The sequence below is a fragment of the Antechinus flavipes genome, chromosome 4 (assembly GCF_016432865.1).
Source record: "Antechinus flavipes isolate AdamAnt ecotype Samford, QLD, Australia chromosome 4, AdamAnt_v2, whole genome shotgun sequence".
Taxonomy (NCBI): domain Eukaryota; kingdom Metazoa; phylum Chordata; class Mammalia; order Dasyuromorphia; family Dasyuridae; genus Antechinus; species Antechinus flavipes.
In genome coordinates, this window is record NC_067401.1 from 24,361,118 (window position 1) to 24,376,645 (window position 15,528).

Consider the following 15,528-nt stretch of genomic DNA (forward strand, 5'->3'; position numbering starts at 1 on the left):
ACCCTTGGTGCTTTAGTTCTTATCAGTATTCTTTTTTCCCTTTAATTAGGCGGTTTCCCAGAACCATGATTGCTTGATCTCACAACCCAGTGAAGACTTCTCTCCTGATAATGTCAAGTTCAGGCTACCCTCCGAACCAGGGAGCCTTCAGCACTGACCAGAGTCGCTATCCTGCCCACTCTGCCCAGTATACCTTTCCTACCACTCGCCACCAGCAGGTAAGGAAAAGCACTTCTCGACTCCACGTATTACAAATGTATTCCTCTTTTCTATTTCATATGTATGTTGTGGAAAGATCAAATCCTATTTTCAGGTAAGAAGGGGGAAAAATTAAGCAGTGAGCCTGATTGTAAAGGGTGGAGGTGTGACAGAGCAGCCATCAGCAGCAGTGCCTAAATGCTCAGGCCCCTGCCCTCCCTCTGCTCTGGGCCTTCAGCACAGGATCAACATCGCCTTGGCTTCTGCAGCTTGGAAGTGGATGGGAACTGTTTGCAGATAGAGTGCTTTTTGGCTCCCTGGTATCTCCACTTGCTTCTGGGACTTTGGAAAGTTGGATCAGTACAAATATCAGCCTGAGTGATTTGTGGGTAGACTGAAAGTTAAGACTGTCTTGCTCATTGTTTATGGTACTAGGATGGAGGGGGCTCATCTGACTTGGAACAACGACCATGACTGACTTTGAGAAAACCTTTCTGCCCCTTCAAACCACAGTACTGCAGTTCAGGGGACACTGCAACCATTTATGGTAAAGGGTCAGTGATTACCAGTGCAGAAGGCTTTTTAAGCCTTCTCCAAGTTTCTGCCTTGTGCTGTGGAACAAATGGGAATAGATTTAATTTTGCTGGTCAGCTCTCACCCTCTGGTTTACAAGCATTTGGTCTTGTAGTTAGTTAAGAATTAAATTGAGGTTTACTTATTGAGCATTAGAAACCTTAACTTTCCAACAGTTTAATTTGATTTACATCTAAGATTAAATTTGCCATTTTCACCGAGCATTTTAGTGCCTCTGTTAAAACAGTGCCACCAACTAGATTTAAAGACATAACTTGTCTGCTCCCATGACTACCTCTATACTTCTTTCCTCCCCTAGCTCAGGTGTTGCTCATGTTCCAGATCTTTTTAAGTGAGAAGAGCCCCAGATTTTCTCTCCTGATGTAGTGATGTATAGTTAGGTCTACACACAAATATTCAGTAGGTGTCTTCAGTTGTACTTTAGCTGCCAGTCTGTTTCCAGCTTTGGAGATCTCAAATGAAAAATGCCATTTACTTTAAATACTTGAGTGAGAGAGAGAGAAATAGAGTGTGAGTGAGAGTGTGTGTGTGTGTGATACTAAAGCCATTCCTGCTTTTCAATATTCATTTGGCATAGAGATGATGGGATTTTATCTAGGACTCAAATGGTTACTGTTGAGAGGAAGCAAGAATTAAAATGCTAATATGAGCCAAACCCTAAATACTTTGTGTTTTACTGAAATATGGGAAATATTTAAGGAACATTTCTGAAACTTTGAGGTAGTAACAGCAAAGATTCAGGTTTGCAGTTTTTCCTTAAACATTGTTTGTAACATGATTATCTGTATTCCTTTGTGCAGCTCTATTTCATGGCACTTTATGGTTTTTCTTAACACACTAATGAGTTATTATTGTTTGAATACTAGGAGTTTGCTGTGCCAGATTATCGGTCTTCTCATCTTGAAGTCAGTCAAGCATCACAGCTTCTGCAACAGCAGCAGCAGCAGCAACAGCAGCAGCAACAGCAGCAGCAGCTGAGGAGGCGACCTTCCTTACTTTCAGAATTTCACCCAGGCTCCGACAGGTAATTTAATTTTAATTTTGCATCCAAGGCTGGATGGTGGAGGGAAGGAGGAGTGAGTGAGTGTGTGTGTGTGCGTGTGTGTATGTAGACATACACATATACATAGACACACATCTACAAAATTGTTAATTTACCTCTTCAGCTACCTTTCTTCATATCTTTTTCTTTTATTTGGACTTCTTTTAGTTGTAAATATCAGTCTGATAGAGTGATGACTAAAAGTTCTAGCCTGTCATTGGTCATGCCTTATTATCCCTTCTTCCCAGGTTCCAGTCAATCTCAAGTATTTTAAATTAAATTTACCTCACGCAGTGGCATTGCTCCACTGGCTTCTTAACCTTCCGACTTGGCAAACTCTCATTAAGAATCATATTGCCTCCAATACTTGAAAAATTTAGGGTTTTGGCTCAGCAAAGTTGGTACTGTTGAGATTATGCCAGGTGAAATGATACAGCTACATTAAGGAATCCTTACAGCGTGATTACTCTCCACAGATTTCCTAGATTTCACTTGTTAAAAATTCATATATTTGCATGTTCCCCAGAAGGCAATTTTTTCTCTCCAGGTAAGAATGAAGCAGCAGAGCTTGTCATAAACATGAAAGTACTTCATGGTTGCAGAAATTTAAATAGTTGGGTTCATACTTAAACAACAGTTTGTCATTGGTTATTTAAAGTTAAATTTAAAGTCCTTTTACCATTTTGTATTAATTTGTTTTTCACTTGAAGATAAAAATGAATCAGTTCCTAATGGCTCTCTCTACAGTAGATAGTGTGGCTAATACAGGTGTGCCCTATTCTTGGTGACCCCTCAGATTTCTGCAGGGAGTTTTCTTAGTAAAGGTCCTGGAATGATTTGCCATTTCCCTCCCTAGAGGCAAACAGAGCTGTTCATACCTAGAGTTTTTTATTTTCAAGATATTTTTTAAAAAGCAATTATATATGTTAGAGCCACTTTACATAAGGGTTGTAACTACCAAGGGATTTGGCATATTAATCATATGTTCTACTAAGTTGTAATTATTTGTGTCATGTTAAGTATTATGTCTAAAATTTATCATTTCCCTTTGATTTCTGCTGGTCTTTGATAATAATAATCTAAGATCAGGTGTGTGTGTGTGTGTGGGGGGAGGGCATGAAATGCGATGATTCTGAATATTGACAGAATGCTGTTAGGAGTATAGAAAATTTATTATCATTGAAATGGTACTCCTATCACTTTGGTGGTGTTTCATCTTCTGACCTGAAAAGTTAAAAAATTTGTCTGCTTTTTCAGGGAAATATTGATGTTTTGGGAGATGTGAGTCAGAAATATTTAGGTACTAAAGCAAAACAGTGACTGAATAATAGTGAAGTTAAATTGTCAGTCAAATAAAACAAATTAAGTCAAATATTGATGGATAGCTTATCTATATGCAAAGCACTGATTTCTATCAGATTGAATGGGATTTACAGTCTAATCCTGCCTTGATTCAAGAGGTTTATAATATTATCTGGAGAAAAAAACACAGATGCATATAAAAATTAAATCTTCAAAGATGTAAGGCCTGATTACTACATGTTTAGTTGATTGGTAGGGGGAGCTTGAAGGTGGGAAGCCTCCCTTGCTGATCCCTGGGCAGGAGTAGCTGCTGATCTAGGCACTAGAATGAAAGAAACTAAAATTGATGGGACTTAAAAAAAACTCACATTTCCTCATCCTTTTCATTTTATACATTTTTAAATCTTTTATCAAACCCTTTAGCAAAAGATAATAGAAGTCCTTACAGAATAGGGTTACAAAAGTATGAATTCAAACAAACTTGAAAATAATGATTTCTCGCCTGCGTCCTCTCTGCTCTTACCACTTTTTATATCCTTAGGCTACTCTGACTTCCTTTAGTGAGCATCTGGTATCTGATAGAGTCTGGACTCTGTATCAGGTTTTCTCTTTCATTTCAGGGTGGAAATGGTCCCTCTAGTGGTCCAAGACACAGATATGTGCAGATGTGCACAGACAAATGCGCTTGTGTGTACACATGCACACCCTCACATTCTCAGACCACATAAGGTTCCCTGTGTCTGTTTTATCTACTCTGGGGATCATCTCTGTCATCACTCTCTGTTGGGCTGACGGGCTTCCTTTATTTCCTGTGGAGGCTTCTCCCCCCCTCCCTCCCAGGCCTCAAGTGAGAGTCTTGGGGAGTACAAAAGAATGTTATTTTCATCTGTTGTTATTGAATCATATGTTACATTTGAAAGTCAAATGTCAGTGATTCTTGGATTTGGCCATGTTTCAGGCATTCTGTCCCCACTATGCTGAGCTCTGCATAGCTCTGATAGGCAGGAGAATAATGGAGGCAGGGCCCAAATTGGCATCAAGTCTTAGCCGTGCTTCTGACTGTCTTTGGACTCCTGACAAGACACCTAACCTCTTAGTGCCCCAGCCTGGGAGTTTAGAGGAGTTGCCATGGTAGAGGAACTTTCCACAACAGAAATCCCCTGCACCAGTGAATCACCAGTCCATACTATTGTCATCTCCTTTCAGATATAACTTTGGAATAAAAAAAAAAAATCAACAACATAGTGGGGTCTCTTTTGAATCTCTATATGAAAGTAAGCACAGCATTTATTTCAAGCCTAAGTGCAGTTGTTATGGAGGCAGGTTGTACCCTTTTCAAAAGATTAAATGTTTGTTTTATTTATTTTAGGCCTCAGGAAAGGAGAGCTGGATATGAACAATTTCATCCAGGTCCTTCTCAGGTGGACCATGATTCCTTGGAAGCTAAGCGACCTCGGCTGGACCAGGTTTCTGACACACATTTTCAGCGGGTCAGTGCTGCTGTCTTGCCCTTAGTACACACACTGCCAGAGGGGCTGCGGGCATCTACAGAGGTTAAGAAGGTAAATAAATATTTGGTCTCTTAATTTGAAGAGCTGGAGGTTTGTTTGTTTAACTATGCTGAAACTTGGTGTCCACTGGAGGAAAAGTACAGTTAGAACAGGCTTTCAAACTTTAGTTAGCCCATGGGCAGGAAAACATTTTATGAAAAATAAAAAGTCTAACTATAAATGGAGTGTGTTTGTCATCTAAGAGTTCTTCATTTTAGTGACCAAATGGAAATTGTTAATGAAAGTTTGGAGATTAAAGAGATATCTCTATGAATTGTCTTTAAAGCTTTTAAAAAATTCCATAGTAGCCAGAATGTAAGGTGAAAGCATCTTTTGACAATTTTTGGCCACCGAACACAGATTAACAATGTTTGTTTATTTCTTTTTATACTACAACAGTTAGCCCAATGTTAAAAGAAAATATTTCATTTCAAAAGATTTTGTTGGAAAAGCTCATTGCAAGAATTAAGAACAAAAAATTTTAGTTTTCTTATACATGGAGAATATATATGAAAATAAATACCAGCTTTCTGTTTTAATTGGCTGGGTATCATTGGTAATTAGTAGGGATGCTATAGTAGATATATCTACTTCTATCTTACTCAGAATTACTGCAAAAGATTGTCAGAAGAGAATCACCATATTTATTACCTGCATATTTGTATTCATAGAGCTATGATTGATAGGAAGCACTATAAAATGTGGCCCTTCCCTCTAAGAGTTTTCATTTTAGTTGGAGAGATAAGATATATATACCCAGACATTAAGTCAAGTCCATAAATATATATCCAGTACTTACTTTGGTTTAGGCATTAGGCTCCTAAGTGTTGGGAATACCAATACAATCAGGTAAAATGATTGGCCCTGATCTGGAGGAAGAAGTACAAAAAAGGGTGCGGGAGGAAAAAGCATTGTAGGAAAAATCAGGGAAGAGAATGAGATGCATAGCCCTCAGAGGAAGAAAGACAGAGGTGGCCTTAGTTCTTAGACAATCTCATGGTACTTCCTCTTAATACATTGTCTAATATTGTGTGTCCATATCTTTCCAACTGGATGGTAAGATCCTTGAGGACATGAACTGTATGTCATCCACTTTGGTAGAATCAAATATTTATTGACTTGAATAGATTTATTCATACCAAATTAGTGATGTAAAAGATAAAGGTATATTTCAGTGGAGAGACTGGGGTTGTTTGAGAGGCTTCAAGGGAAATGGCATGGGAGCCGGACTCAGAAGCATAGGTAAGGTTTTAATTGATGAAAACACAAAGGGTGTGCTTTTCGGGAAGGTCTGGTGTAGTGATGCAGATGTGCAAAGTATGTTCCAGCTGATAGTGATTCTCCATCCTTGTTTTTGTTTGTCAAGAACCATTTGGGAGGTTTTAGGACCTAAGGAATAGCAGGGAAGCCTTGTGGCATGGCCTTTGAAGTGCAGTAATATTTTGGGAAGTAAAATTTAAGGCTCTCAGCTCTTCTTCCAAGCTCAGTGCTAGAAGCCACTACTTTGTTAACATCCCTGAAAGAAGATGGTGAAGGACAGCGTTAACAGCTTTGGCCGTATTGGGCACTTGATGACCAGGCTGCATTCAACTCAGGAGGAGAAGACATTGTGACCACCATGATCCCTTCATTGATCTCAACTACATAGCTTATATGTTCCAATATGATCCCACCCATGGCAAGTTCAAGGGTATTCGTCAAGGCTGAGAATGGAAAGCTGGTGATCAGTGGGAAAGCCATTATCATCTTCCAGGAGTGGGATCCCATTAATATTAAATAGAGAGATGTTGGAGCTGAGTATGTTGTAGAGTCCGCTGGCATTTTTACCACCATGGAAAAGGCTGTGGCTCACTTGAAGGATAGAGTCAAGCAAGTCCTAATCTCTGCCCCTTCTGCTGATGCCCCAGTGTTCATGATGGCAGTGAACCATGAGAAATTTGGGATCATCAGCATTGCCTCTGGCACTACTAAGTGCTTGACCCCCTTGGCCAAGGTCACTCATGACAACTTTGTCCTTGTGGAAAGACTCATGACTATGGTTCATGCCATTAGTAGATGGCCCTTCTGGCAAGCTGTGGTGTGATGGGCATGGGGCTTCTGATGCTGCTACCGGTTGTAGGCAGAGACATACCTGAGCTGAATGGAAAGCTCACGGGCCTGGCCTCCCCATGTATCTGTTGTGGATCTGACTTGCCGTCTGAGAAACTTGCCAAAAAGGATGATATTAAGAAATTGGTGAACAAGCAGCAGAGGGACCTTTGAAGGGCATCTTGAACTACACAGAGGACCAGGTTGTATCCTGTGACTTTAAGAGCAACACCCACTCTTCTACCCTTAATGCTGGTGCTGTATTGCCTTCTATGGTCATTTTGTCAAGCTCATTTCCTGGTATGACAACAGTATGGTTATAGCAACTGTATAGTGGACCTTATGGTATACACAGCCTCCAAGAAGTAAAGTAGAAAACCATGGATCTTCATCCCCAGACACTTCCTTCATCCACCATTAAGGAGCCTACATCCCTAACCTATGTTCCTATACTGAGAATCCCATTCACATCCTTGTCCTAACATCCCTGTAGTGGGGGGAGAAGCCTAGAGTTCTATATTGTGTATAAAGTCACCATATTCATTGCCAAAAAAAGTGAAATTTAGCTTTTTAAATGTTAGCTTTAAAAGTTTCTGTTCAACAACTAGCATAACTGTAAGACTTGTTGAAGTGTTCATAAGACTTTCTCCTCAAACTAAAATGCCATTTTGGACAATGTAGACTTTTGATTTTTTTTTTTTTTATTGAAGCATTCTCAATGCATATGAAGAAATGTTCTTGATTATCTTTTCAGAAGATGATTGTCTTCCAATGGTTACAGTACTGGAAGTGTGATTATAGCTTTAATGAAGTGATCTGCAAGAGCTGGCTAGGGCCCAAGCCAGGTTTGGATTTTAACTTTTCTTCGAAGATTTTGTGGTCTACAGGATCCATTTGAGCGAATCTTGAGGAGAATAAGGAGGCCATTGAGGGACTGAACTTGACTCTTTCTTTCCTGTAATATTTGGGTTGAACCAAACTGAGCACAAGGGTTTTCTTCTTTTGAGAATTTCAGTAGAGGCCTGGTGGGAAAAGTTGTGGCTAGGTTTCCTGTAAAATGGAGAGTCTGAGTTTGATCGCCTCTGCAGTTTGGTCCAGTCTTAGTGTGCAGAAGATTTGGAATCACAAGCTTCAGGCTCAAATTCTAGCTGGCTAGACCCCTTTCAACATCATTTTCTTCATTTGTACGAGATTATTGTAAAGAACATGCTCTGGAAATTGGAAAGTGCATCTCATATTATTTTTATTTTATTTTTTTTTCCCTTTCTTTTTTCTTTTCTTTTTTTTTTTTAATTTTATTTTGTTTAATAATAACTTTGTATTGACAGAATCCATGCCAGGGTAATTTTTTACAACATTATCCCTTGCACTCGCTTATGTTTCGTTTTTTTCCCCTCCCTCCCTCCAACCCCCCCCCCCCCCCAAGATGGCAAGCAGTCCTATATATGTTATATATGTTGCAGTATATCCTAGATATAATAAATATTTGCAGAACCAAACAGTTCTCCTGTTGCACAGGGAGAATTGGATTCAGAAGGTAAAAATAACTCGGGAAGAAAATCAAAAATGCAAATAGTTCACATTCGTTTCCCAGTGTTCCTTCTTTGGGTGTAGCTGTTTCTGTCCATCATTTATCCATTGAAACTCAGTTAGGTCTCTTTGTCATAGAAATCCACTTCCATCAGAATACATCCTCATACAATATCATTGTCGAAGTGTATAATGATCTCCTGGTTCTGCTCATCTCACTTAGCATCAGTCCATGTAGGTCTCTCCAAGCCTCTCTTTATTCATCCTGTTGGTCATTTCTTACAGAACAATAATATTCCATAACATTCATATATCACAATTTACCCAGCCATTCTCCAATTGATGGGCATCCATTCATTTTCCAGTTTCTAGCCACTACAAACAGGGCTGCTACAAACATTTTGGCACATACAGGTCCCTTTCCTTTTTTTAGTATCTCTTTGGGGTATAAGCCCAATAGAAACACTGCTGGATCAAAGGGTATGCACAATTTGATAACTTTTTGGGCATAATTCCAGATTGCTCTCCAGAATGGTTGGATTCGTTCACAACTCCACCAACAATGCATCAGTGTCCCCGTTTTCCCGCATCCCCTCCAACATTCATCATTATTTTTTCCTGTCATCTTAGCCAATCTGACAGGTGTGTAGTGATATCTCAGAGTTGTCTTAATTTGCATTTCTCTGATCAATAGTGATTTGGAACACTCTTTCATGTGAGTGGTAATAGTTTCAATTTCATCATCTGAAAATTGTCTGTTCATATCCTTTGACCATTTATCAATTGGAGAATGGCTTGATTTTTTATAAATTTGAGTCAGTTCTCTATATATTTTGGAAATGAGGCCTTTCTCAGAACCTTTAATTGTAAAGATGTTTTCCCAGTTTGTTGCTTCCCTACTAATCTTGTTTGCATTCGTTCTGTTTGTACAAAGGCTTTTTAATTTGATATAATCAAAATTTTCTATTTTGTGATCAGTAATGGTCTCTAGTTCATCTTTGGTCACAAATTTCTTTCTCCTCCACAAGTCTGAGAGATCAACAACTATCCTATGTTCCTCTAATTTATTTATAATCTCGTTCTTTATGCCTAGATCATGGACCCATTTTGATCTTATCTTGGTATATGGTGTTAAGTGTGGGTCCTTAGTGCATCTCATATTATTGCTAGAACATGGAACATTTTACGTGGATTCTTTCCCTTCTGGCGATTTATTTTCTGATCTTATGATTTCATCTAGAAGAGGTAACACATTTTGGTAAAGGAACTGACGAAAATAAACATAACAAAAATCACTTGTATTTTAAAACACATTTTTGTTATGTGAAACAGGTTTATTATTTTGATCCCACAAAGATAATAAATTTTGAGTAAATTTGAAGAAATTGGATAGAAGCACCAGCTCTGAAATCAGGAGGACCTGAGTTCAGAATTGCCTCAGACATTTAATACTTCTTGGTTGTGTGACACTGGGCAAGTCATTTAACCCCAATTACTTCAGCAAAAAAAAAAAAAAAAATCAAGAAATATCTTCCATTGATAAAATGTAGAATTCTCTTTTAAGTATTACTGAAAGAATAAATAGAATTTGGATCTGCTTTCTTAGTTTTATTCTGCTCTTTCTACTTCTGTAAGATTAGTACAAGTTAATTTTGTTTCAATGAAAGAGTGGCTATAATAAATATTTCCAAGTGCTAATTTGCATCTATTTGATGTAACAAAATTTCAATGAACTGAAATATTTGGGGCATCCCTTTGAAAGTGGCATAGGTAGAGTGTGATCTTAAGGGTGGGATATTTTCTATTAAAAAAACATCAGTGAGGTGCTGAGTGAAATGAGCAGGACCAGGAGATCATTATATACTTCAACAACAATACTATATGATGATCAATTCTGATGGACATGGCCCTCTTCAACAATGAGATGAACCAAATCGGTTCCAATAGAGCAGTAATGAACTGAACCAGCTACACTCAGCAAAAGAACTCTGGGAGATGACTATGAACCACTACATAGAATTCCCAATCCCTCTATTTTTGTCTGCCTGCATTTTTGATTTTCTTCACAGGTTAATAGTACACTATTCTTTTTGTACAGCAAAATAACTGTTAGGACATGTATACTTATATTTTATTTAATTTATACTTTAACATATTTAACGTGTTCAACTTGTCATCTAGGGGAGGGGGTGAGGGGAAGGAGGGAAAAAGTTGGAACAAAAGGTTTGGCAATTGTCAATGCTGTAAAATTATCCATGCATATAACTTGTAAATAAAAAGCTTTAAAAAAAAAAAAGCATCAGTGAGATGTGTTCAATGTGCAAGAACATATTGTAGATTTTTTTGTATGGTTCATTTTGAGCATTAGGTTTTGCCGAAAATTCTTTGCTTTCTCCCTATATTAAAAATAGAAGAATTACAAATGAACCACTTAGAAATTCAATATAACCAACATAGATCTTTGTTCCTTTTGCTTTAAAAATTGAAACCCAGTATTTTGTTAAATAAGCTATGCTGATAGAATCATTTTGTTTCAATACTTAAGCATTTTCTGAGTTCATATTAGGGTGGAGAGGCCTTCCAAAGATGTAGATCACAACTCTTCTTGTGGTGTTGACATAGCCAAAGATTTTCTACCCAGAGACAAGTTAGTGATGAACTCCTGTATTTGGAGTCTTTCCAGCTTAGTAAATCCTATTTGGAAACATAACCTATAATGAAAATGACTGTTTTATAATGGTTTACATTAATGAACTGTCAGATCTCTGATCTCCCTCAAGTGTCACCTATTAATGCTCTAGGGATCTTGTGCTATTGTGTGGCTCTTAACGCCAAAGGGACCAAAGATCCTTGTCTGGCCCTTCTGATTCCTTTGTAGTGCTGGTTGTCTCTCTCTTTTGGTGTATGGCTGGGCTACCTTCTTTTCTGGTTCAATATTTCATCATTAGAATAATTTATTACATTTCTTGGTCACAAGGGAGTGTCAGCTATATGCTGCAACTTCTTTGTGCCCACCACATTCATGTTTTTGTTGCCTCTTAAATTATTTATAATTGTTATTCTCCTGAGATTAGGGTATTTTATTGTTTCATAGCCTCTGTAGGAGGAGATTGGTATATAGTACTTTTGAAGCAGGAATCAGTTTTTGATCATAATTATATATAGCATGTCACACTTTCTTAAATGTAATCTAGTCTAAAAGTATTCTTCTCCATTCTAAACCTACTCAGTGTTGGTTGGCAGCTCCTTTTTTGCATGTATATGGTCTACTCAGTGGTCTGCTTCTTAATTATATAGGCTTTTCTATAAATGTAATGTACTGGAAACACCTCATTTGAAGAGATTTCCAAGACTGAAATTTTTTTTTTATACAATAAAAAATTTAAAAAATCAATAGAGAACATAGACATAGGTGAATTCTATCTTTTTCATACCACTTTCAGTTTTATGACATATTCCTTTTTCATAGTTTATTTTATTATTTTTTTTAATATCAGGACTAACCCCAATGCTTGACTTAGCTGCTGTCAGAAATGTTTACTGAAGATGGCCATGTTGGTACAGGGCTGATAAAGTATTGGGCACCTTTACTACTGCCCTCCACTTTCATTGGCTTATTGATAAGGCCTGGGGTATTGATTACCTGGGGTTAAGTGACTTGCCCAGGGTCACATAGCTAGGAAGTATTAAGTATCTGAGGCTGGATTTCAACTCAGGTCTTCCTGACTTCAGGGCTCATGCTCTGTCCAGCTGCCCCTGATGTTTCCCATTCTTTTTAGAATCTTTCCTTTCTTTGAAAAAAACTTGAAAATTGATCCCTGAATGAGTTCCTTGAAAATTGTGTCATCCCCTCAGTGGATTTCTCCAGTATCCATTGCATCTGATTTCTTTTATCCTTTTCTATCTACACTTTCTTTTTTAAAATTCTAATTATGAACTTTGCAGACATCAACAAATGAATATTTTCATATGCAACGAAAAAAAGGATTGGATAATAGACTAAGATTCTCTTACATATTTCCTCTAAAAGTATAAATCGTATTGTAGATGTAGCACAACACTATAGGACTTGTCAGTGTTCCCTTCTGAGCTGTCTTTGGTTCTCTTCTGGGTAGTTTTTGAATGTTTCATTGCCACTCTTTTGTCCCCATTTCCTCTTAAATGCCTTTGTACTCCTAATTTTTCAGTCATGAAAGATGGTAGTTTATCCACGAAAGTTTCACTTCTCTCATGAATGAGAACGCAGTACTTCTCAAAGGTCAACAGTTTGTTCTCCATCATATCCATTCATTGCTTTCCTTTGGGTTTCCTCTGAAGTAGAGAACCTGATCATATGCCCAAGACCTCTGCACCATATCTCCCGCAACACTTTTTCTAAGAGTTTTTGCTGTTTTCTTTGCTTACTTTGGCATCACTTAGATCAGTGAACTTTTGTCACATTTGCCATACTATACCTCTCCCTTTTTCTGTGCTATCACTGTTAGATCATAAGCTACAGTTCTTGTTGTGCCAGTGTCTTATTTTGAGCATTGCAAAGCAAAATGACCAGGAATATCACAAACTTTTTTTTTTTGGTACCAAATTATACAGGAATCTTGTGGAGGAAAATCCTTGTATTGACCCTTGGTGTCTGTGTAACTCTCTCTATGTCGAATGGATGTTGTTCTTTTCCTCTAGTAAAGTGGCTAATCAAGCCCTTAAGAATACCAACAGTTGGGTTAGTGTAGCTTAAGTGATTGGTGATGTCTGTTCTTATAAAACCATTGGACCGGGTCCTATTGCACAAGTGCTCAGAAATGCAGGATGGATACTTCCATATTATTTTTTGCATTTCATTGATCTTGGTACACAAAAAACAAAACAAAACAACCAACTTCTTCCTTGGGCAGCCCTTTTCGAGGTGCCTGGCCGTAATACTGCCCTAGACAAAACATTTCCTTTCCTTACTTGTTTCCTTTTCAGCTCCACATGAACTTTTCCCATCCATCAAATATTGCCCAATCAATCTGCAGGTTTACTAACATTTTATGGATTTGAAGTCATTTATGGAGGGAAATGGGCAAGCCCATCTGGATTGTAATTTTATTGCTTTTGAATATAAATAGTTATGCATACCAAGTCATGGAAATGTGGCTGAATAAAAAGCACTCCAAGATCTGCTGCAAATGAGAAAGAGTTAGGATGGGTAATCAGCAGTGTTTCTCTAAGGGTATGTGTCAAGGACTTGAAAATTTATTCTCTTACTGTAAATATTCCTATGACAACTGTTATCTGTTATTATTAATTTGTTTAATGCATTTTCCCTATGGATAACATAAAGAAAACCTAACTCAGCTTATATTCGAATTACCCCTATTTCTCTGTTACTGGAATTTTACTTAGGTTATTTTGTATCTCAATTCCCCAAACCCTGGGAAAATAAAGTAACAGTATAGCATGTGACAGACAAGTTAAGTTGAAAGATTTGAAATCCTATTTAGTAATTCCATATAGATAACTTTCATATAAATGCAGCCATGAATATAATATTAAACCCCATAATAATTTTAGAAGCATTAGGTACTTGCCACTTTAACCTAGTCTGGGTTTCATAAATTCTCCCCTGTATCTGAACCCTACCCTACACCTCTGAGCATTTTCTTTCCTTCAGGAAATGGAAGAATAATTTGCTATGTTGTATTCTTCTGTTCCCATCATATGTTTGAAGGCCATTCAGCTTCTTACCTGTAAGTTTCTCTTGCTAATGCCACTTAATGAAACTTAATTTCACTTACTCTTCCCTTTTCATACACTCCAATCTGCCAAAAGCATTATCTATCCTATAATAGGGAATATTGTTCATTGTGAATAATAGAAAAGTGACACAGTTAGAATCTCTTTACTAGAATTTTTTGAAGACATTAATGTGGGCACTTTCACTTTTAGACTCATGATCTGGTAAATAACCAGGATGTTCATCTCTATGAGCAGTAGCCTGATTTATCTAGCCCTTTGCATCCACTTAACTCTGAGAGAAGGAAACTTTACCACAGAGAAAAGTTATATAGGTAAACAAAGATCATTTTATCTACAACTTATTAAAAATAGAAATGGTTGCAGTGGCTGTGTAAGGAGGAAGTCACAGGAGGCAAATATCCTAGTTAGGTCTTGAATAATCAGATCTTCTGGAAATGAAGAAGACTTTGTAGCTAAAGGAAAACCTGTCACATTTTCAGGGGTCTGCAGGACACATGATGGGAGAAAAAAATGAGGCAACCTGAAAGTAATAAGAACTTTAGAATTTCAGAATTTGTTCATCTTTTGGAGCTTTCTTTATCCCACTGTTTGCTGTCACAGTTAAACATCATATAGCTAAATACTGCAACCACTAGTTACCAGTGGGAATGTAGCTTGTTTTCCACAATAGTTTGCATTTTTATTGTTTTTTAAAGTTCAAAAAGTCTTGTCCACAACAGCCTTTACAACATTGGTAGCACATTTATTATATTGCAACAGTTTGACAGCTGAGGAGACGAGACTCAAAGATATAACATAACTTGCCTGAGTTCTTCTTGTGTAGCTTGACAAATATCAAAATATATTTAGAAGACTTGCAGATGTTTAATCTATAATGGTTTGCTTGCTATCTAGGCGAAAGGGAAAAGAGGGAGAAAAATTAGAACAAAAGGTTTTGCTAAAGTGAATGTTAAACTATCTTTGCATGGATTTGAAAAAATGAAAAGCTATTTAAAAAAATAATATAACTTATTTATGTTTCCCACACAACTGCTCAGTCAGGCTGGATTCAAACTCATGTCACCAGAACCCAAGTTAGGTGCTAGTTCTAATCAAATGAGGCAGCCTTTGAAAACATTCATTTGTTTATCATTGTTGAATGTTCAAATTAGAAGGCATAGCACATCCATATTCTCATTTATAGCTGAATGAATGTAAACTAATGTCATCATCATTGCCATTAGAAGTGCTCCATTACACTGATACATTGTTGGTGGAATTGTGAACACATCCAGCCATTCTGGAAAGCAATTTGCAACTATGCTCAAAAAGTTATCAAACTGTGCATACTCTTTAATCCAGCAGTGTTACTACTGGGCTTATACCTCAAAGAGATACTAAAGAAGGGAAAGGGACCTGTATGTGCCAAAATGTTTGTGGCAGCCCTGTTTGTAGTGGCCAGAAACTGGAAAATGAAAGGATGCCCATCAATTGGAGAATGGCTGGGTA

General features: G+C 37.5%; 1 protein-coding gene and 1 pseudogene across 1 annotated transcript in view; both read left to right on the forward strand.

Annotated features, from left to right (window-relative positions):
* The window catches only part of NCOR1 (nuclear receptor corepressor 1), a 174,184-nt gene that overhangs the window by 33,712 nt on the left and 124,944 nt on the right, over window positions 1–15,528 (forward strand). The window contains 3 exon segments of the mRNA XM_051992080.1: window positions 50–218; window positions 1,659–1,816; window positions 4,506–4,698. Of these exon segments, the coding sequence (XP_051848040.1) occupies window positions 111–218; window positions 1,659–1,816; window positions 4,506–4,698 (459 nt within the window). The 5' untranslated portion in view covers window positions 50–110.
* Window positions 6,213–7,667, forward strand: LOC127558775 (glyceraldehyde-3-phosphate dehydrogenase-like; annotated as a pseudogene).